Source organism: Agelaius tricolor, unplaced genomic scaffold (assembly GCF_023055355.1).
Source record: "Agelaius tricolor isolate 1412-34295 unplaced genomic scaffold, bAgeTri1.0.p SCAF_154, whole genome shotgun sequence".
NCBI lineage: Eukaryota > Metazoa > Chordata > Aves > Passeriformes > Icteridae > Agelaius > Agelaius tricolor.
In genome coordinates, this window is record NW_027269414.1 from 19,181 (window position 1) to 41,487 (window position 22,307).

Sequence of the window (22,307 nt, forward strand, 5' to 3'; positions counted from 1 at the left end):
CCCTTCACGGCCAGGATTACAGGTGGGAAATACAAAATGGGGGAAAAACACAAAATTTGGGGAAAAAAACAAAAAAAAACCAAAAAAAAAAAAAGAGTAAATTACCCACAAAAACCTCCCAAAAATCCCCCAAAACCCCTGGCAAACACACCTGGGGTCACATCGCGGGCAGCCCCTTCACGGCCAGGATTACAGGTGGGAAACCAAAAATTGGGGGAAAAAAAAAAAATTGGGGGAAAAAATATAAAAATCTGGGGAAAAAAACAAAAAAAACCCAAAAAAACAAAAAAAAAAATCCCCCAAAACCCCTGGCAAACACACCTGGGGTCACATCACAGGCAGCCCCTTCACGGCCAGGATTACAGGTGGGAAACACAAAATTGGGGGAAAAAACAAAAAAATCTGGGGAAAAAACCCAAAAATCTGGGGAAAAAACCAAAAAAAACCTGCAAAAATGAGAAAAAATCCACAGAAACCCCCAAAACCCCACTAAAACCTGAGCTGGGGTCACATCGCTGGCAGCCCCTTCACGGCCAGGATTACAGGTGGGAAACACAAAATGGGGGAAAAAACCAAAAATCTGGGGAAAAAACAAAAAAAAACTCAAAAAACCCCCAAAAAAAAGGAGTAAATTACCTACAAAAACCTCCCAAAAACCCCTGACAAACACACCTGGGGTCACTGGCAGCCCCTTCACGGCCAGGATTACAGGTGGGAAACACAAAACTGGGGAAAAAACCAAAATTGGGGGGAAAAACACAAAAATCTGGGGAAAAAACTAAAAAAAACCAAAAAAAAAGAGTAAATTACCCACAAAAACCTCCCAAAAACCCCTGACAAACACACCTGGGGTCACATCGCGGGCAGCCCCTTCACGGCCAGGATTACAGGTGGGAAACACAAAATTGAGGAAAAACCCAACAAAAATCTGAAAAAAAAACCCCAAAATTGGGGGGAAAAATCTGGGGAAAAAAAAAACCAAGAAAAAAACCCTGAAAAATGAGAAAAAAATGAGAAAAAATCCACAGAAACCCCACTAAAACCTGACCTGGCCCCTTCACGGCCAGAATGACAGGTGGGAAACACAGAATGGGGGAAAACCACATAAATTTGGGGAAAAAACCAAAAAAAAACCAAAAAAAATCCCCCAAAACCCCTGACAAACACACCTGGGGTCACTGGCAGCCCCTTCACGGCCAGGATTACAGGTGGGAAACACAAAACTGGGGGAAAAACCCAACAAAAATCTGAAAAAAGCCCTAAAAATCCCCCAAAATTTGACCCTGGTGACCCCTGAGTGTCCCCACTGTCCCCTGGGTGCCACCTGTGACCCCCCTGTGTCCCCACTGTCCCCTCAGGTGACGATTCCCTGCGCCAGTCCCACCTCAAGGTGGGCGCCTCGGCCGAGATCCCGCTGGACATGGGGGACATCGGGGACCTGAGCCAGCTCAGCGCCACCGTCACCGCGCCCTCGGGGCGGCGCGAGCCCTGCACGCTCAAACGGCTCCGGGACGGCCACCTGGGTATGGGGACATCATTGGGGACATCATTGGGGACACTGGGGACATCATTGGGGACACGGAGCCCTGCACGCTCAAACGGCTCCGGGACGGCCACCTGGGTATGGGGACATCATTGGGGACATTGGGGACATCATTGGGGACACGGAGCCCTGCACGCTCAAACGGCTCCGGGACGGCCACCTGGGTATGGGGACATCATTGGGGACATCATTGGGGACACGGAGCCCTGCACGCTCAAACGGCTCCGGGACGGCCACCTGGGTATGGGGACACTGGGGACATTGGGGACATCATTGAGACATTGGGGACATGGAGCCCTGCACGCTCAAATGGCTCCGGGACGGCCACCTGGGTATGGGGACACTGGGGACATTGGGGACATCATTGGGGACATGGAGCCCTGCACGCTCAAACGGCTCCGGGACGGCCACCTGGGTATGGGGACATCATTGGGGACATTGGGGACATCACTGGGGACATCATTGGGGACACGGAGCCCTGCACGCTCAAACGGCTCCGGGATGGCCACCTGGGTATGGGGACATTGGGGACATCATTGGGGACACTGGGGACATTGGGGACACAGAGCCCTGCACGCTCAAACAGCTCCGGGACGGCCACCTGGGTATGGGGACACTGGGGACATCATTGAGACATTGGGGACACGGAGCCCTGCACGCTCAAACGGCTCCGGGACGGCCACCTGGGTATGGGGACATCATTGGGGACACTGGGGACATTGTACCCTGTATCTCTGTCCCTGTCCCTTTACTGTCCCTGTGTCCCTGTGTGTGACATGTCCCTGTCCCCATGTGTGACATTTCTGTGTCCCCACAGGGATCTCGTTTGTCCCCCAGGAGGTGGGGGAGCACCTGGTCCATGTCACCAGGGGGGGGACAGGGAGGGACAGCCACTGTCCCTGTGTTCATGTGTGTGACATTTCCATGTCCCTGTCCCCATGTGTGACCCGTCCCTGTCCCAGTGTGTGACATTTCCGTGTCCCTGTGTGTGACATTTCCATGTCCCTGTCCCCATGTGTGACCCATCCCTGTCCCCGCAGGGATCTCCTTTGTCCCCCAGGAGGTGGGGGAGCACCTGGTCCATGTCACCAGGGGGGGACAGTCCCTGTCCCTGTGTATGACATTTCTGTGTCCCTGTCCCTGTGTCCCTGTCCCTGTGTGTGACATTTCCATGTCCCTGTCCCCATGTGTGACCCATCCCTGTCCCCATGTGTGACATTTCTGTGTCCCTGCAGGTATTTCCTTTGTCCCCCAGGAGGTGGGGGAGCACCTGGTCCATGTCACCAGGGGGGGACAGCCGCTGCCCCGCAGTCCCCTGGCTGTCACCATCAGCCAGGCCGAGCTCGGCGACGCCTCACGGGTGCTGCTGAGGGGCCCCGGCCTGAGCGAGGGCACCACGTTCCAGCCTGCCCAGTTCACCATCGACACCCGCCAGGCTGGTGAGACTGGGAATGGCACTGGGAGGGACTGGGAGCACTGGGAATGGCACTGGGAGGGACTGGGAGCACTGGGAATGGCACTGGGACAGACTGGGAGCACTGGGACAGACTGGGACAGACTGGGGGCACTGGGAGGGGATTTGGGGACACTGGGACTGGGCCTGAGTGAGGGCACCACGTTCCAGCCTGCCCAGTTCACCATTGAAACCCGCCAGGCTGGTGAGACTGGGAGCACTGGGAGGGACTGGGACAGACTGGGAGCACTGGGACTGGCACTGGGACAGACTGGGAGGGACTGGGAGGGGATTTGGGGACACTGGGAATGGCACTGGGGACACTGGGAGGGACTGGGACTGGCACCACGTTCCAGCCAGCCCAGTTCACCATCGACACCCGCCAGGCTGGTGAGACTGGGAGCACTGGGATGGACTGGGAATGGCACTGGGAGGGACTGGGAGCACTGGGAATGGCACTGGGAGGGACTGGGAGCACTGGGATGGACTGGGAATGGCACTGGGAGGGACTGGGAATGGCACTGGGAGGGACTGGGACAGACTGGGAGGGACTGGGAGGGGGTTTGGGGACACTGGCTTGGTTTTTACTGGGAGATTTTGGGATTTGAGTTTTTTGGGGTGGATTTTTTGGGGTTTTTGGGGTCTGTCCTGACCCTGTGACCCCTTCAGGCTATGGGAGGCTGAGCCTGTCCAGTGAGGGGTTTTTTTGGCATTTTTAATGGGATTTTTTTGGGGTATTTTAGGGTTTTTTTTGGGGTATTTCAGGGTTTTCATGCAATGTGGAGAATTCCAGGATTTGGGGTTTTTTGGGGTGGATTTTTGGGGGTTTTTGAGTTCTGTCCTGACCCTGTGACCCCCTCAGGATACAGAGGCTGAGCCTGTCCAATGAGTGGTTTTTGGCATTTTTAACAGGATTTTTGGGGGTATTTTAGGGTTTTCATGCAATATGGAGAATTCCAGGATTTGGGGTTTTTTGGGGTGGATTTTTTGGGGGTTTTTGGGCTCTGTCCTGATGTCCTGGACCCCTCAGGGTACTGGGACCTGAGCCTGTCCAGTGAGTGGTTCTTGGCATTTTTAATGGGATTTTTTTTTTGATTTTATGGGGTATTTTGGGATTTTTATGCAACATGGAGGATTTTGGGATTTGAGTTTTTTGGGGTGGATTTTTTGGGGTTTTTGGGTTCTGTCCTGACCCTGTGACCCCCTCAGGCTACGAGGGGCTGAGCCTGTCCAATGAGAGTTTTTTTGGAGTTTCTAATGGGATTTTTTGGGGTTTTTTAGGGTTTCTTAGGATTTTTTTGGGGTGTTTTAGGGTTTTCATGCAATATGGGGAATGTCAGGATTTGGGGTTTTTTTGGGGTGGATTTTTTGGGGGTTTTTGGGGTCTGTCCTGACCCTGTGACCCCCTCAGGGTATGGGGGCCTGAGCCTGCCCAGTGAGGGGTTTTTGGCATTTTTAATGGGATTTGTTTGGGGTATTTTAGGATTTTTTGTGTTATTTCAGGGTTTTCATGCAATATGGAGAATTCCAGGATTTGGGGTTTTTTGGGGTGGATTTTTGGGGGTTTTTGGGGTCTGTCCTGATGTCCTGGACCTCCTCAGGGTACAGGGAGCTGAGCCTGTCCAGTGAGTGGTTCTTGGCATTTTTAACAGGATTTTTTTGGGGTATTTTAGGGTTTTCATGCAATGTGGAGAATTCCAGGATTTGGGGTTTTTTGGGGTGGATTTTTGGGGGTTTTTGGGTTCTGTCCTGACCCCGTGACCCCCCAGAGTACAGGGAGCTGAGTCTGTCCAATGAGTGGTTTTTGGCATTTTTAATGGAATTTTTGGGGGGTTTTTTGGGGTATTTTAGGGTTTTCATGCAATGTGGAGAATTCCAGGATTTGGGGTTTTTTGGGGTGGATTTTTTGGGGGTTTTTGGGTTCTGTCCTGACCCCTGTGACCCCCCCCAGGCTACGGGGGCCTGAGCCTGTCCATCGAGGGCCCCAGCAAGGTGGACATCACCACGGAGGAGCTGGAGGACGGCACCTGCCGCGTCTCCTACTGCCCCACCGAGCCCGGCAACTACATCATCTCCGTCAAATTCGGGGAGCAGCACGTGCCCGGTGAGCACTGGGGGAACTGGGGGGACTGGGAGGGACTGGGAGGGGATTGGGAGGGACTGGGAGGGGATTGGGAGGGACTGGGAGGGACTGGGAAGGACTGGGAGGGATTGGGAGGGATTGGGAGGGACTGGGAGGGGATTGGGAGGGGATTGGGAGGGGGTTTGGGGGTACTGGGAGGGCATTTGGGGGCACTGGGAGGGACTGGGAGGGCACTGGGAGGCGGTTTGGGAATACTGGGAGAGACCAGGAGGGACTGGGAGGGGATTTGGGGACACTGGGAGGGGATTTGGAGGCACTGGGAGATACTGGGAGGGACTGGGAGGGACTGGGAGGGGATTGAAGGACACTGGGGGGGACTGGGAGGGACTGGGAGGGGATTTGGGGATACTGGGAGGGGATTGAGGGACACTGGGAGGGCACTGGGAGGGGATTTTCAGACATTGTGAGGGGATTTGGGGGCACTGGGAGGTACTGGGAGGGACTGGGAGGGAATTTGGGGGCACTGGGAGGGAGTGGGAGGGACTGGGAAGGGGTTTGGGGGCACTGGGAAGGACTGGGAGATATTGGGAGGGACTGGGAGGGGATTGAGGGACACTGGGAGGGACTGAGTGGGACTGGGAGGGCACTGGGAGGGGTTTTGGAGACATTGGGAGGGAATTTGGGGGCACTGGGAGATACTGGGAGGGACTGGGAGGGACTGGGAGGGGATTTGGGTACATTGGGAAGGACTGGGAGGGGATTTGGGGATACTGGGAGAGACCGGGAGGGACTGGGAGGGGATTGGGAGATACTGGGAGATACTGGGAGTGTTCTGGGGGTCCCGACTGACCCCAACCCCCCCTGCCCAGGGAGCCCCTTCTGAGCGAAGGTGCCAGGGCTGGGGGAGCCTCAATTGGGGCATTTTGGGGACATTTTGGGGGTTCTAAACCTCAGAGGAATTTGGAGATTTTGGAGGGCGTCCTGGGGGGTCCGAGGAGCTTTTGGGGGGTCCCGAGTGACCCCAACCCCCCCTGCCCAGGGAGCCCCTTCTCGGTGAAGGTGCCGGGGCTGGGGGAGCCTCATTTGGGGCATTTTGGGGGGGATTTTGGGGACATTTTGGGGCCATTTTGGGGCTCCTCAACCTCAGAGGAATTTGGGGATTTTGGGGGGGTCCTGGGGGGTCCCGACTGACCCCAACCCCCCTGCCCAGGGAGCCCCTTCTCGGTGAAGGTGCCAGGGCTGGGGGAGCCTCAATTGGGGCATTTTGGGGGGGATTTTGGGGACATTTTGGGGCTCCTCAACCTCAGAGGAATTTGGGGATTTTGGGGGGGTCCTGGGGGGTCCCGACTGACCCCAGTTCCTCCCCAGGGAGCCCCTTCTCGGTGAAGGTGACGGGCGAGGGCCGCGTGCGTGAGAGCATCACCCGGAGGCGCCGCGCGCCCCCCGAGGCCAGCGTGGGCACCCCCTGCGACCTCAGCCTCAAAATGCCCGGTGAGGGTCCCTGGGGGGTCCTGGGGGGTCCTGGGGGGGTCCTGGGGGGGTTTTGGGGGGTCCTGAGGGGGTTCTGGAGGGTCCTGGGAGGTCCTGGGGGGTCCTGGGGGGTCCTGGGAGGTCCTGGGAGGGTCCTGGGGGGGGTTCTGGGGGGGTTTTGGGGAGTCCTGGGGGGTCCTGGGGGGTTTTGGAGGGGTCCTGGGGGGATCTGGGGGGTCCTGAGGGGTCCTGAGGGGGTTCTGGAGGGTCCTGGGAGGTCCTGGGAGGGTCCTGGGAGGAACTGGGGGGTCCTGGGAGGGTCCTGAGGGGTCCTGGGAGGGTCCTGGAGGGTCCTAGAGGGTCCTGAGGGGTCCTGAGGGGTCCTGGGAGGGTCCTGAGGGGTCCTGGGAGGGTCCTGGAGGGTCCTGGATGGGGTTTTGGGGGTTCTGGGGGGGTCCTGGGGCGTCTCAGGGGGTCCTCACATCTTCAGGGAAGCCCCCGAGCATCCCTGGAGGTGTCCTGGGGGATGTTCTGGGGGTCCTGTGACTGCACAGGTGATCAGTCCCACATGGGTCATTTCCCCTAAATAATCCCATTTTTCCCCCCAATAATCCCATTTTCCCCCCAATAATCCCATTTTCCCCCCAATAATCCCATTTTTCACCCCAATAATCCCATTTTCCCCCCAATAACCCCATTTTTTCCCCCCAATAATCCCATTTTTCACCCCATGTTTTTCTATTTTCCTCCCAGAGCTCTCTGTCTCCAATGTCACCGCCCAGGTCACCAGTCCCACATTGACCATTTCCCATAATTAACTCCATTTTCCCCCCCAATAACCCCATTTTTCACCCCATTTTTTCCCCATTTTCCCCCAGAACTCTCCGTCTTGGACGTCACCGCCCAGGTCTCCAGTCCCAATAACCCCATTTTTTCTCCATTTTTTCTCCATTTTTCCCATTTTCCCCCATTTTTCCCCATTTTCCCCCCAGAGCTCTCCATCTCCAATGTCACCGCCCAGGTCACGGATCCCAATAACCCAATTTTCCCCCATTTTTCCCCATTTTTCCCCTCAATAACCCCATTTTTTCTCCATTTTTTCTCCATTTTTCCCCATTTTCACCTTTTTTTCCCTCATATTTCCCCCCAGAACTCTCCATCTCCGACGTCACCGCCCAGGTCTCCGGTCCCACATTGACCATTTCCCATAATTAACCCCATTTTTCCCCATTTTTCCCCATTTTTCCCCCATTTTCCCCCCAGAACTCTCCATCTCGGACGTCACCGCCCAGGTCTCGGGTCCCTCGGGGCAGCCGGTGGCGGCGCAGGTGGTGCCCGGTGCCGGGGGCACGGTCGGGGTTCGCTTCGTGCCGCAGGAGACCGGGGCCCACCGGGTCAGCGTCAAGGACCGGGGCCAGCACGTGCCCGGGAGCCCCTTCCAGTTCACCGTGGGACCCCTGGGAGAGGGCGGCGCCCACAAGGTCCGGGCTGGGGGGCCCGGACTGGAGAGGGCCGAGGCCGGGAGCCCCGGTGAGCACGCCGGAAATGGGGATGGGGGGCACCGGAAATGGGGATGGGGGACCCCGAAAATGGGGAGGGGGGCACCGGAAATGGGATGGGGGGCACCGGAAATGGGATGGGGGCACCGGAAATGGGGAGAGGGCACCCGGAAATGGGGAGGGGGACCCCGGAAATGGGGAGAGGGGGCACCGGAAATGGGGAAGGGGACCCCGGAAATGGGTTTTTTCCTGTACAGCCATGGTTTATGCGGGTTTTTTGGGGTGGTTTATGGGGTTTTTTGGGGTTTTTGGGGTCCCCTGACCCCGTTTTCCCCGTCCCCAGCCGAGTTCAGCATCTGGACGCGCGAGGCCGGCGCCGGGGGTCTCTGTGTCCCTATAGGGGAATTTATGGGGTTTTTTCCCAGAATTTATGGGGTTTTTCAGTAACAGGAGGTGTTGTGGCTGGTTTATGGGTTTTTTTGGGGTGGTTTTTGGGGTTTTGGGGTTTTTGGGGTCCCCTGACCCCATTTTCCCCCGTCCCCAGCCGAGTTCAGCATCCGGACCCACAATGCTGGGCCTGGGGTCTCTGTGTCCCTATAGGGGAATTTATGGGTTTTTTTTCGAGAATTTATGGGGTTTATGGGGTTTTTCCAGTACAGCCATGGCTTATGGGTTTTTTGGGGTGTTTTTTGGGGTTTTTGGGGTGTTTTTTGGGGTTTTTGGGGTGGTTTTTGGGGTTTTCGGGGTGCCCTGACCCCGTTTCCCCTCTCCCCAGCCGAGTTCAGCATCTGGACGCGCGAGGCCGGCGCCGGGGGTCTCTGTGTCCCTATAGGGGAATTTATGGGTTTTTTTTCCAGAATTTATGGGGTTTTTCCAATAGAGGCGTGGTTTATGGGTTTTTGGGGTGGTTTTTTGGGTTTTTAGGGTGGTTTTTGGGGTCCCCTGACCCCGTTTTTCCCCGTCCCCAGCCGGGTTCAGCATCTGGATGCGCGAGGCCGGCGCCGGGGGTCTCTGTGTCCCTATAGGGGTTTTTGGGGTGGTTTTTGGGGTTTTTGGGGGTGGTTTTTATGGTTTTTGGGGTGGTTTTTGGGGTTTTCGGGGTGCCCTGACCCCGTTTTCCCCGTCTCCAGCCGAGTTCAGCATCTGGACGCGCAAGGCCGGCGCCGGGGGTCTCTATGTCCCTATAGGGGTTTTTGGGGGGGGTTTTGGGGTTTTTGGGGTGGTTTTGGGGTTTTTTGGGGTGGTTTTTGGGGTTTTTGGGGTCCCCTGACCCCGTTTTCCCCGTCCCCAGCCGAGTTCAGCATCTGGACGCGCGAGGCCGGCGCCGGGGGTCTCTCCATCGCCGTGGAGGGGCCCAGCAAGGCCGAGATCGCCTTCGAGGACCACAAGGACGGGTCCTGCGGGGTCTCCTACGTGGTGCAGGAACCCGGTCAGTGCTGGCCTTTTATGGGGTTTTGGGGTTTTTGGGGTGGGATTTGTAGGATTTTTGGGGATTTTAAAGTTGGGATTTTGGGGATTTTTAGGATTTTGGAGTTTTTGGGGTCAAACCCCCTGCCCTAATCCCAAACCCCTCTCAGGTGACTCCGAGGTATCGGTGAAGTCCAACACAAGCACATCCCTGAGAGTGGGAACAAAGCCGAATTTTAGGGGATTTTTGGGATTTTTGGGGTTTTTGGGGTGGGATTTTTAGGATTTTTGGGGTCAAACCCCCTCCTCTGACCCCAGCCCAGGTGACTCTGAGGTGTCGGTGAAGTTCAATGACAGCGCAGCCCCGAGAGTGGGGACAACGCTGAGTTTTAGGGGATTTTTGAACGGGATTTTTGGGCAGGATTTTTGGGCAGGATTTTTGGGGTTTTTGGGATGGGATTTTTGGGATTTTTAGGATTTTTGGGGTCAAACCCCCTGCTCTGACCCCAACCCAGGCGACTACGAGGTGTCAGTGAAATTCAACGAGGAGCACAGCCCCGAGAGTGGGGACAGAGAGGGAACAGAGCCAAATTCTGGGGGATTTTTTGGGATTTCTGGAGCAGGATTTTGGGGATTTTTAGGATTTTTGGGATGGGATTTTTAGGATTTTTGTGATTTTTGGGGTCAAACCCCTGCTCTGACCCCAACCCAGGTGACTCCGAGGTGTTGGTGAAGTTCAATGACAGCGCAGCCCCGAGAGTGGGGACAACGCTGAGTTTTAGGGGATTTTGAACGGGATTTTTGGAGCGGGATTTTTGGGGTTTTTGGGATGGGATTTTTGGGATTTTTGGGGTCAAACCCCCTGCTCTGACCCCAAACCCCTCCCAGGTGACTACGAGCTGTGGGTGAAGTTCAATGACAGCGCAGCCCCGAGACAGGGAACGAAGCCGAATTTTAAGGGATTTTTGGGATTTTTGGGGTTTTTAGAGTGGGATTTTTAGGATTTTTGGGATTTCTGGAGCGGGATTTTTGGGGTTTTTGGGATGGGATTTTTGGGATTTTTAGGATTTTTGGGGTCAAACCCCCTGCTCTGTCCCCAACCCAGGTGACTCCGAGGTGTGGGTGAAGTTCAATGACAGCACAGCCCCGAGAGAGGGAACAGGGCCGAATTTTAGGGGATTTTGAAGCAGGATTTTGGGATTTTTGGGATTTTTGGAGTGGGATTTTTGGGATTTTTAGGATTTTTGGGTCAAACCCCCTGCTCTGACCCCAAACCTGGTGACTCTGAGGTCTCAGTGAAGTTCAGTGACAGCGCAGCCCCGAGAGAGGGAACGACGCTGAGTTTTAGGGGATTGTTGGGGTTTTTTGAGCGGGATTTTTGGGGTTTTTGGGATGGGATTTTTGGGAATTTTGGGGTCAAACCCCCTGCTCTGACCCCAACCCAGGTGACTACGAGGTCTCAGTGAAGTTCAACGATGAGCACATCCCCGAGAGTGGGGACAGAGAGGGAACGAAGCTGAGTTTTAGGGCATTTTGAAGCAGGATTTGGGGATTTTTGGAGTGGGATTTTTGGGATTTTTTGGGATTTTTGGGGTCAAACCCCCTGCTCTGACCCCAAACCCCTCTCAGGTGACTCCGAGGTGTCGGTGAAGTTCAATGACAGCGCAGCCCCGAGAGTGGGGACAACGCTGAGTTTTAGGGCCTTTTGGAACGGGATTTTTGGGGTTTTTGGAGCGGGATTTTTGGGATTTTTTGGGATTTTTGGGGTCAAACCCCTTCCTCTGACCCCAACCCAGGTGACTCCGAGGTGTCGGTGAAATTCAACGACAGCGCAGGCCCGAGAGTGGGGACAGAGAGGGAATGAAGCCGAATTCTGGGGGATTTTTGGGGTTTTGGGGGATTTTGGGATGGGATTTTTGGGATTTTTTGGGATTTTTGGGGTCAAACCCCTTCCTCTGACCCCAACCCAGGTGACTCCAAGGTCTCAGTGAAGTTCAATGACAACGCAGGCCCGAGAGAGGGGACAGAGAGGGAACGAAGCCGAATTTTAGGGCATTTTGAACGGGATTTTTGGGGATTTTGGCATTTTTGGAGCGGGATTTTTGGGGTTTTTGGGATGGGATTTTTGGGATTTTTGGGGTCAAACCCCCTGCTCTGACCCCAAACCCCTCTCAGGTGACTCCGAGGTGTCGGTGAAGTTCAACGAGGAGCACAGCCCAGAGAGAGGGAACAGAGAGGGAACGAAGCCGAATTTCAGGGCATTTTGAAGCAGGATTTTGGGATTTTTGGGGTTTTTGGGATTTTTGGGATGGGATTTTTAGGATTTTTGGGGTCAAACCCCCTGCTCTGACCCCAACCCAGGTGACTACGAGGTCTCAGTGAAGTTCAACGATGAGCACATCCCTGAGGGAGGGAATGACGCTGAGTTTTAGGGGATTGTTGGGGTTTTTTGAGCGGGATTTTTGGGGTTTTTGGGATGGGATTTTTGGGATTTTTGGAGCGGGATTTTTGGGATTTTTAGGATTTTTGGGGTCAAACCCCCTGCTCTGACCCCAACCCAGGTGACTACGAGGTGTCAGTGAAGTTCAACGATGAGCACATCCCCGAGAGCCCCTTCGTGGTGACGGCCTCGGCCCCCAGCGACGCCGCGCGGCGTTTGACTGTTTCAAGCCTTCAGGTGAGGCACCTGGAGACCCCAAACACCCAAAAAACCCCAAAAAAACCCAAAAAAACCCCAAAAAAACAACAACAGAGATGGGGGGGGGGGCACGGCCAGAGCAGGACTGGGGGGAACTGGGGCAGGTTTTGGGGTTTGTAGGGGAAGTTTTGGGGTTTTTAGGGGAAGATTTGGGGTTTGTAGGTGCAGATTTTGGGGTTTGTAGGGGCAGATTTGGGGTTTGTAGGGGCAGATTTGGGGTTTGTAGGGGCAGATTTGGGGTTTGTAGGGGCAGATTTTTGGGTTTTTAGGGGCAAATTTTGGGGTTTGTAGGAGCAGTTTTGGGGTCTTTAGGGGCAGTTTTGGGGTTTGTAGGAGAAGATTTTGAGGGAAAGTTTTGAGGTTTATAGGGGAAGTTTTGGGGTTTGTAGGGGCAGTTTTGGGGGTTTTAGGGGAAGTTTTGGGGTTTGTAGGTGCAGATTTTGAGGGAAAGTTTTGGGGTTTGTAGGGGCAGTTTTGAGGTTTGTAGGGAAAATTTTGGGGTTTGTAGGGAAAGTTTTGGGGGTTTTAGGTGCAGATTTTGGGGTTTGTAGGGGCAGATTTGGGGTTTGTAGGGGAAGTTTTGGGGTTTTTAGGAGCAGATTTTGGGGTTTTGTAGGTGCAGATTTTGGGGAGCAGTTTTGGGGTTTTTAGGGAAAGTTTTGGGGTTTTTAGGGGGAGTTTTGGGGTTTGTAGGGGCAGATTTTGGGGTTTGTAGGGGAAGATTTTGAGGGAAAGTTTTGGGGTTTTTAGGGGCAGTTTTGGGGTTTTTAGGGGAAGTTTTGAGGTTTTTAGGGGAAGTTTTGGGGTTTGTAGGGGAAGATTTGGGGTTTTTAGGGGCAGTTTTGGGGTTTGTAGGGGAAGTTTTGGGGTTTGTAGGGGAAGATTTTGAGGGAAAGTTTTGGGGTTTTGTAGGGGAAGTTTTGGGGTTTATAGGAGCAGATTTGGGGTTTTTAGGAGCAGATTTTGGGGTTTATAGGAGCAGATTTTGGGGTTTGTAGGGGCAGATTTTGGGGAGCAGTTTTGAGGTTTGTAGGGGAAGTTTTGGGGTTTTTAGGAGCAGATTTTGAAGTTAGTGGGGGCAGTTTGGGTGTTTCTAGGGTAAGTTTTGGGGTTTTTAGGAGCACTTTTGGGGTTTATAGGGGAAGTTTTGGGGTTTTTAGGGAAAATTTTGGGGTTTGTAGGGAAAGTTTTGGGGGTTTTAGGTTCAGATTTTGGGGTTTGTAGGGGCAGATTTGGGGTTTGTAGGGGAAGTTTTGGGGTTTTTAGGAGCAGATTTTGGGGTTTTGTAGGTGCAGATTTTGGGGAGCAGTTTTGGGGTTTTTAGGGAAAGTTTTGGGGTTTGTAGGGGAAGTTTTGGGGTTTGTAGGTGCAGATTTTGGGGTTTGTAGGGGAAGATTTTGAGGGAAAGTTTTGGGGTTTATAGGGGAAGTTTTGGGGTTTTTGGGGGAAGTTTTGGGGTTTTTAGGAGCAGATTTTGGGGTTTATAGGGGAAGTTTTGGGGTGTTTAGGAGCAGATTTTGGGGTTTTGTAGGGAAAGTTTTGGGGTTTTTAGGTTTGGGTTTTGGGGTTTGTAGGGGCAGTTTTGGGGTTTGTAGGGAAAATTTTGGGGTTTGTAGGGAAAGTTTTGGGGGTTTTAGGTGCAGATTTTGGGGTTTGTAGGGGCAGATTTGGGGTTTGTAGGGGAAGTTTTGGGGTTTTTAGGAGCAGATTTTGGGGTTTTGTAGGTGCAGATTTTGGGGAGCAGTTTTGGGGTTTTTAGGGAAAGTTTTGGGGTTTGTAGGGGGAGTTTTGGGGTTTGTAGGGGCAGATTTTGGGGTTTGTAGGGGAAGATTTTGAGGGAAAGTTTTGGGGTTTTTGGGGGAAGTTTTGGGGTTTATAGGAGCAGATTTGGGGTTTTTAGGAGCAGATTTTGGGGTTTATAGGAGCAGATTTTGGGGTTTGTAGGGGCAGATTTTGGGGAGCAGTTTTGAGGTTTGTAGGGGAAGTTTTGGGGTTTGTAGGGGAAGTTTTGGGGTTTGTAGGAGCAGATTTTGAGGGAAAGTTTTGGGGTTTTTAGGAGAAGTTTTGGGGTTTATAGGAGCAGATTTGGGGTCTTTAGGAGCAGATTTTGGGGTTTTTAGGAGCAGATTTTGGGGTTTGTAGGGGCAGATTTGGGGTTTTGTAGGGGAAGTTTTGGGGTGTTTAGGAGCAGATTTTGAGCGAAAGTTTTGGGGTTTTTAGGGAAAGTTTTGGGGTTTGTAGGAGCAGTTTTGGGGTTTAGTGGGGGCAGTTTGGGCGTTTATAGGGGAAGATTTGGGGTTTTTAGGAGCAAATTTGGGGTTTTGTAGGGGCAGATTTTGGGGTTTTTAGGGAAAGATTTTGGGGTTTTTAGGGAAAGTTTTGGGGTTTTTAGGGGAAGATTTTGAGGGAAAGTTTTGGGGTTTGTAGGGGCAGTTTTGGGGTTTGTAGGGGAAGTTTTGGGGTTTTTAGGAGCAGATTTTGGGGTTTTGTAGGGAAAGTTTTGGGGTTTTTAGGTTTGGGTTTTGGGGTTTGTAGGGGCAGTTTTGGGGTTTGTAGGGAAAATTTTGGGGTTTGTAGGGAAAGTTTTGGGGGTTTTAGGTGCAGATTTTGGGGTTTGTAGGGGCAGATTTGGGGTTTGTAGGGGAAGTTTTGGGGTTTTTAGGAGCAGATTTTGGGGTTTTGTAGGTGCAGATTTTGGGGAGCAGTTTTGGGGTTTTTAGGGAAAGTTTTGGGGTTTGTAGGGGAAGTTTTGGGGTTTGTAGGTGCAGATTTTGGGGTTTTTAGGGAAAGTTTTGGGGTTTGTAGGTGCAGATTTTGGGGTTTTTAGGGAAAGTTTTGGGGTTTGTAGGTGCAGATTTTGGGGTTTTTAGGAGCAGATTTTGAGGGAAAGTTTTGTGGTTTTTAGGAGCAGATTTTGGGGTTTTGTAGGGGAAGTTTTGGGGTTTTTAGGAGCAGATTTTGGGGTTTATAGGGAAAGTTTTGGGGTTTGTAGGAGCAGATTTTGAGGGAAAGGTTTGGGATTTTTAGGTTCAGGTTTTGGGGTTTTTAGGGAAAGTTTTGGGGTTTGTAGGGGCAGATTTTGGGGTTTTTAGGAGCAGATTTTGGGGTTTGTAGGGGGAGTTTTAGGGTTTTTAGGTGCAGATTTTGGGTTTTGTAGAGGCAGATTTTGGGGTTTGTAGGGGCAGATTTGGGAGGTTTTAAAGCAGATTTTAGGGTATTTTCATCAGCTTTAGGGGTTTTAATCAGAATTTAGGGATTTTAAACAGCCTTTAGGGTATTTTAATCAGAATTTAGGGGTTTTAAGCAGATTTTAGGATATTCAAATCAGCTTTGGGGATATTTTAATCAGAATTTAGGAGTTGAAATCAGCTTTAGGGTATTTAATCAGAATTTAGGAATTTTAAGCAGATTTTAGGGTATTTTAATCAGAATTTAGTATATTCAAATCAGCTTTTGGGATATTTTAATCAGAATTTAGGGATTTTAAGCAGATTTTAGGGTATTTTAATCAGAATTTAGGAGTTGAAATCAGCTTTTGGGATATTTTAATCAGAATTTAGGGGTTTTAAGCAGATTTTGGCATATTCAAATCAGCTTTTAGCATATTCAAATCAGCTTTAGGTTATTTAATCAGAATTTAGGGTTTTAAATCAGCTTTTGGGATATTTTAATCAGAATTTAGGGATTTTAAGCAGATTTTGGGATATTTTAATCAGCCTTTAGCATATTCAAATCAGCTTTTGGGATATTTAAATCAGGTTTTAGAATATTTAAATCAGAATGTAGGGGTTTTAAGCAGAGTTTGGGATATTCAAATCATCCATTAGCATATTCAAATCAGCCTTTGGGATATTCAAATCAGCTTTTGGGATATTTTAATGAGAATTTGGGATATTTTAATAAGAATTTAGGGGTTTTAAGCAGATTTTGGGATATTCAAATCACTTTTTGGGATATTTAAATCAGAATTTAGGGGTTTTAAGCAGAATTTAGCATATTCAAATCATCATTAGCATATTCAAACCCCTCATTAGCATATCCAAACCCCTCATTAGCATATTCAAATCCGCTTTTTTGGGGTTTTTGCCCAGCCCTCGTGGGGTCTCTCTCGTGTCTCTGATAAAGGCTTTGAACAGGGGGGGGCCGGGGGGGTTGAACGGGACCCAGAGGCCCCAAAAAACCCCAAAAAAGCCCCAAAAGTGGGGGCTGGGCTCCCCCTGGCTGCCGTTCAACCCCTCCCCCCCCAAGGTAAGTGGGGTCCTGGGGGGCCCCAAAAACCCCAAAAAAAACCCCAAAAAAATTCGGGATTTTGGGGCTTTGGGGCTTCCCCAGGGCTCTCAGGGGAGGGTTTGGGGTTTTTGGGATCCCCAAAAAAAAATTTGGGGATTTGGGGAGGGGGGGGGAGGGGTTGTGTTTGGGGGGATTTGGGATTTTCTGATTTTTCCCAAAGTTTTTGGGTGAAAATTTGGGATTTTCTGATTTTTCCCCAAATTTTTGGGTGGGGATTTGGGATTTTCTGATTTTTCCCAAAGTTTTGGGGTGAGGTTTTGGGTTTTTCTGATTTCCCCCAAATTTTTGGGATGAAAATTTGGGATTGTCTGATTTTCCCAATTTTTTGGGGGGTGAATTTGGGGAATTTTCCAATTTTCCCCAAATTTTTGGGGTGAAGTTTTGGGATTTTCCAATTTTCCCCCACATTTTGAGGTGAGGATTTGGGATTTTCTCATTTTCCCCATAATTTTGGGGGGGATTTGGGATTTTCTGATTTTTCCCATAATTTTGGAGGTGGGAATTTGGGATTTTCTGATTTTCCCCAAATCTTTGGGGGGCAATTTGGGATTTTCCAATTTTCCCCAAATATTTGGGGTAAGAATTTGGGTTTTTCTGATTTTTCCCAAATTTTTAGGGGGGGAATTTGGGATTTTCTGATTTTCCCCAAAGTTTTGGGGTGGGGAATTTGGGATTTTCTGATTTTTCCCAAAGTTTTGGGGTGAGGTTTTGGGTTTTTCTGATTTTCCCCAAATTTCTGGGGTGAGGATTTGGGATTTTCCGGAAAATTTTTCCAACTTTTTTGGGGTGAAGTTTTGGGATTTTTCAATTATCCCCATAATTTTTGGGGTGGCAATTTGGGATTTTCTATCCTAAAACTATTTTTGGGTAAGAATTTGGGATTTTCCGATTTTCCCCAAATTTTTGGGGTGAAAATTTGGGATTTTCTGATTTTCCCCAAAACTTTGGGGTAAGAATTTGGGATTTTCTGATTTTTCCCAAATATTTGAGTAAGAATTTGGGATTTTCCAATTTTTTGGGAGTGAGAATTTGGGATTTTCCAATTTTCCCAAAGTTTTTGGGGTGAGGTTTTTGATTTTCCGATTTTCCCCATAATTTTTGGGGTGAGGATTTGGGATTTTCTGATTTTCCCCAAAATTTTGGGTGGGGATTTGGGATTTTCTGATTTTTCCCAAAGTTTTGGGGTGAGGTTTTGGGTTTTTCTGATTTTCCCCAAATTTCTGGGGTGAGGATTTGGGATTTTCCGGAAAATTTTTCCAACTTTTTTGGGGTGAAGTTTTGGGATTTTTCAATTTTCCCCATAATTTTTGGGGTGGCAATTTGGGATTTTCTATCCTAAAACTATTTTTGGGTAAGAATTTGGGATTTTCCGATTTTCCCCAAATTTTTGAGGTGAAAATTTGGGATTTTCTGATTTTCCCATAATTTTTGAGTAAGAATTTGGGATTTTCCAATTTTTTGGGAGTGAGAATTTGGGATTTTCCAATTTTCCCAAATATTTGGGGTGAAGTTTGGGATTTTCTGATTTTCTGATTTTCCCCAGGTATTTGGGGTAAAAATTTGGGATTTTCCAATTTGCCCCAAATATTTGGGTTGGGAATTTGGGATTTTCCCTCCCAAAATTTTTTTGGGATGAAAATTTGGAATTTTCCAACCTTTCCCAAAAATATTTGGGATTTTTTGGCTTTTTGGGGGGAAATTTTTTTTGGCTTTTTTGGGGATTTTTTGGGGGAATTTTTGGGCTTTTTGGGGTTTTTTTGGGAGGCGTTGTTGGGGCATTTTTGGGTTTTTTGGGGAGATTTATTTTGGGTTTTTCTTGTTGTTTTTCAGGTTTTTTTGAGGGTTTTTTGGGGTTTTTTTTGTGTTTTTTTGGTGGGGTTTTATGGGGTTTATTTGGGGATTTTTGGGGCATTTCTTGGAAAATTTTTTGGGGTTTTTTTTTCCTTTCTTTGTGGGGTTTTGGGTTTGTTTTGGTTTTTTATGGGGATTTATTTTGTGTTTTTTCTGGGATTTTTTATTTGTGAGGTTTTTTTGTTTCTTTGGGGTTTTTTGGGGTTTATTTGTTCTTTTTAAGGGATTTTTTAGGGTTTCTTTGCTTTTTTCGAGGTGTTTTTCTTTCTTTGGGTTTTTTTGGGGTTGAGTTTTTTGGGTTTTTTTTTCTTGTTTTTTCTCTTTATTTTGGGGGATTTGGGGTTTTTTTTGGAGTTTTTTTTCTCTTTTTTTGGGGGGTTTTTTGAGGTTTTTTTTGTTGGTTTTTATCTTTATTTTTAGGGATTTTGGGGTTTTCTTTGGGTTTTTTTCTTGTTTATTTTTTTTCTCTTTCTTTGGTTTTTTTTTTGTTTTTTTAGTTGATTTCTTTGGGATATATTTTTGGTTTTTGGGGATTTCTTTGTGTTTTTTCCTTGTTTTTTTCTCTTTGGGTTCTTTTGATTTTGTGGAATTTCTTTGGGTTTTTCCTTGGTTTTTTCCTCTTTCTTTGGTTTTTTTTTTGTTTTATTTTGGGAGGATTTCTTTGGGTTTTTTCTGGGTTTTTTTGTTATTTTTTGAGGGGATTTCTTTGGATTTTTCTTTGGTTTTTTTCCTCTTTCTTTGGTTTTTTTAAATTTTGTTTTTGAGGGATTTCTTAGGGTTTCTCCTTGGTTTTTTCCTCTTTCTTTGTGTTTTTTTTTTGTTTTATTTTGGGGGGATTTCTTTGGGTTTTTTCCTTGGTTTTTTCCTCTTTCTTTGTGTTGGTTTTTTTTTTTGGTTTTTTAGGTGATTTCTTTGAGGTTTTTTCTTATTTTTTTCCTCTTTGGGGTTTTTATTTTGTTGTTTTTTTGGGATTTCTTTGGGTTTTTTCTTGTCTTTTCCTCTTTCTTTGTGTTGTTTTTTTTTGCTTTTTTAGGTGATTTCTTTGAGGTTTTTCTTGGTTTTTTTTTTTCTCTTTGGGGTTTTTATTTTGTTTTGTTTTGGGAGGATTTCTTTGGGTTTTTTCTGGGTTTTTTTGTTATTTTTTGAGGGGATTTCTTTGGGTTTTTCTTTGGTTTTTTTCCTCTTTCTTTGGTTTTTTTAAATTTTGTTTTTGAGGGATTTCTTAGGGTTTCTCCTTGGTTTTTTCCTCTTTCTTTGCTTTTTTTTTGTTTTATTTTGGGGGGATTTCTTTGGGTTTTTCTTGGTTTTTTCCTCTTTCTTTGGGTTGGGTTTTTTTTGGCTTTTTTAGGTGATTTCTTTGGGTTTTTTATTATTTTTTTTCTCTTTCTTTGTTGTTTTATTTTGCTTTGTTTTTGAGGGATTTCTTTGATTTTCTCATGATTTATTCCTCTTCCCCTCAGCTTCTCTTTGCTTTTACTCAATTTCTTTGGGTTTTTTATTGGTTTTTTTCCTCTTTCTTTGGTTTTTTTTTTTGTTTTATTTTGGGAGGATTTCTTTGGATTTTTTATTGTTTTTTTTTTGTTTTGGGGGGATTTCTTTGGGTTTTTTATTGGGTTTTTTTTTGTTTGTTTTGAGGGGATTTCTTTGGGTTTTTCTTTGGTTTTTTTCCTCTTTCTTTGGTGTTTTTAAATTTTGTTTTGGAGGGATTTCTTTGGGTTTTTCCTTGGGTTTTTTCCTCTTTCTTTGTGTTTTTTTTTGTTTTATTTTGGGGGGATTTCTTTGAGTTTTTTATTGGTTTTTTTTTTGTTTTGGGGGGATTTCTTTGGGTTTTTTATTATTTTTTCCTCTTTCTTTGTTTTATTTTGTTTTGTTTTGAGGGATTTCTTTGATTTTCTCACGATTTACCCCTCTCCCCCTCACACTCTCCTCACTCTCACTCAATTTCTTGGCGTTTTTTTTTGTTATTTTTTCATTATTTCCCCCTCTTTTTCCCTTTCCTCCCCCATTCCCCACCTTTGCTGTGTCCCCCTCCCTGTTTGGGGGTGGCTCCCCGGGGTTTTTGGGGGTTCCCAGGGCCGTTTTTGGGGTGTCTGACCCCGTGTTCCCCCAGGAGTCGGGGCTCAAGGTTCACCAGCCGGCCTCGTTCGCCGTCAGCCTCAACGGGGCCAGGGGGGCCCTGGATGCCAAAGTCCACAGTCCCTCGGGGGCCCTGGAGGAATGTCACATCTCTGAGGTCACCCCAGGTGAGGGACACCCCAAAACCTGGGGTTGGACCCCAAAAATCCCTGAAAAAATGGAGAATTCCTACAAAAATCTGCAATTTTCGCATTAAAATCGGCAAATTCCACCTCAAAATCGGCAAATTCCACCCCAAAATCGGCAAATTCCACCCCAAAATGCTCCATCCCTGGGGGCTCTGGGTGGTGCCACAGCTCCGAGGTCACCCCAGGTGAGGGACACCCCAAAACCTGGAGTAAAACCCCAAAAATCCCTGAAAAAATGGAGTGTTCCTACAAAAATCTGCTCAATTCCTAGAAAAATCGGCAAATTCCACCCCAAAATTGGTAAATTCCACCCCAAATTCCACCCCATTCCCAGCCCCTGGGTGGTGCCACAGCTCTGAGGTCACCCCAGGTGAGGGACACCCCAAAATCTGGGGTTGGACCCCAAAAATCCCCGAAAAAATGGAGAGTTCCTACAAAAATCTGCAATTTTCGCATCAAAATCGGCGAATTCCACCCCAAAATCGGCAAATTCCTGCCCAAGATCTGCCCTGTTCTGATCTCCTGGGGCAGTGTCACAGCTCTGAGGTCACCCCAGGTGAGGGACACCCCAAAATCTGGGGTAAAACCCCAAAAATCCCCAAAAAATGGAGTGTTCCTACAAAAATCAGCAAATTTCGCATTAAAATCGGCAAATTCCACCTCAAAATCAGCAAATTCCACCTCAAAATCAGCAAATTCCACCCCAAAATGCTCCATCCCTGGGGGCTCTGGGTGGTGCCACATCTCTGAGGTCACCCCAGGTGAGGGACACCCCAAAATCTGGGGTTGGACCCCAAAAATCCCCGAAAAAATGGAGTGTTCCTACAAAAATCTGCAAATTTCACATCAAAATCTGCAAATTTCACATCAAAATTGGTAAATTCCACCCCAAAATCCACCCCATTCCCAGCCCCTGGGTGGTGCCACAGCTCTGAGGTCACCCCAGGTGAGGGACACCCCAAAACCTGGAGTAAAACCCCAAAAATCCCCGAAAAAATGGAGTGTTCCTAGAAAAATCTGCAAAATGCACATTGAAATTGGTAAATTCCACCCCAAAATTGGCAAATTCCACCTCAAAATGCTCCATCCCTGGGGCCTCTGGGTGGTGCCACATCTCTGAGGTCACCCCAGGTGAGGGACACCCCAAAATCTGGGGTAAAACCCCAAAAATCCCTGAAAAAATGGAGTGTTCCTACAAAAATCTGCAATTTTCGCATTAAAATCGGCAAATTCCAGCCCAAAATCTGCCCTGTTCTCACCTCCTGGGTGGTGCCACAGCTCCGAGGTCACCCCAGGTGAGGGACACCCCAAAATCTGGGGTTGGACCCCAAAAATCCCTGAAAAAATTGAGGGTTCCTACAAAAATCTGCAATTTTCGCATTAAAATCGGCAAATTCCTGCCCAAAATCGGCAAATTCCTCCCCAAAATCTGCCCTGTTCTGATCTCCTGGGGCAATGTCACAGCTCTGAGGTCACCCCAGGTGAGGGACGCCCCAAAATCTGGGGTTGGACCCCAAAAATCCCTGAAAAAATGGAGAATTCCTACAAAAATCTGCAAGTTCCAGCCCAAAATCTGCCCTGTTCCCATAAAAATGGGGTTCAGGGATGATTTTGAGGTCTTTGGGTTAATTTGGGGGTTTCAGGGACAATTTTGGGGTTTCAAGTTTAATTTTGGGGTCCCTTTTTCCCCAGACAAATCCAAACACAGAAATTTGGGATTTCTGGAGTTTCAGGTTCAATTTTGAGGGT

The 22,307-nt window shown here is 48.7% G+C and overlaps 1 protein-coding gene across 1 annotated transcript in view; it reads left to right on the plus strand.

Annotated features, from left to right (window-relative positions):
• Window positions 1–22,307, plus strand: part of LOC139586944 (filamin-A-like) — a gene marked incomplete at its 5' end in the record, with an annotated part of 46,664 nt that overhangs the window by 16,907 nt on the left and 7,450 nt on the right. The window contains 9 exon segments of the mRNA XM_071420631.1: window positions 1,359–1,523; window positions 2,361–2,383; window positions 2,802–2,982; window positions 4,948–5,100; window positions 6,448–6,570; window positions 7,813–8,079; window positions 9,340–9,477; window positions 12,017–12,132; window positions 20,405–20,537. Coding sequence (XP_071276732.1) covers window positions 1,359–1,523; window positions 2,361–2,383; window positions 2,802–2,982; window positions 4,948–5,100; window positions 6,448–6,570; window positions 7,813–8,079; window positions 9,340–9,477; window positions 12,017–12,132; window positions 20,405–20,537 — 1,299 coding nt within the window.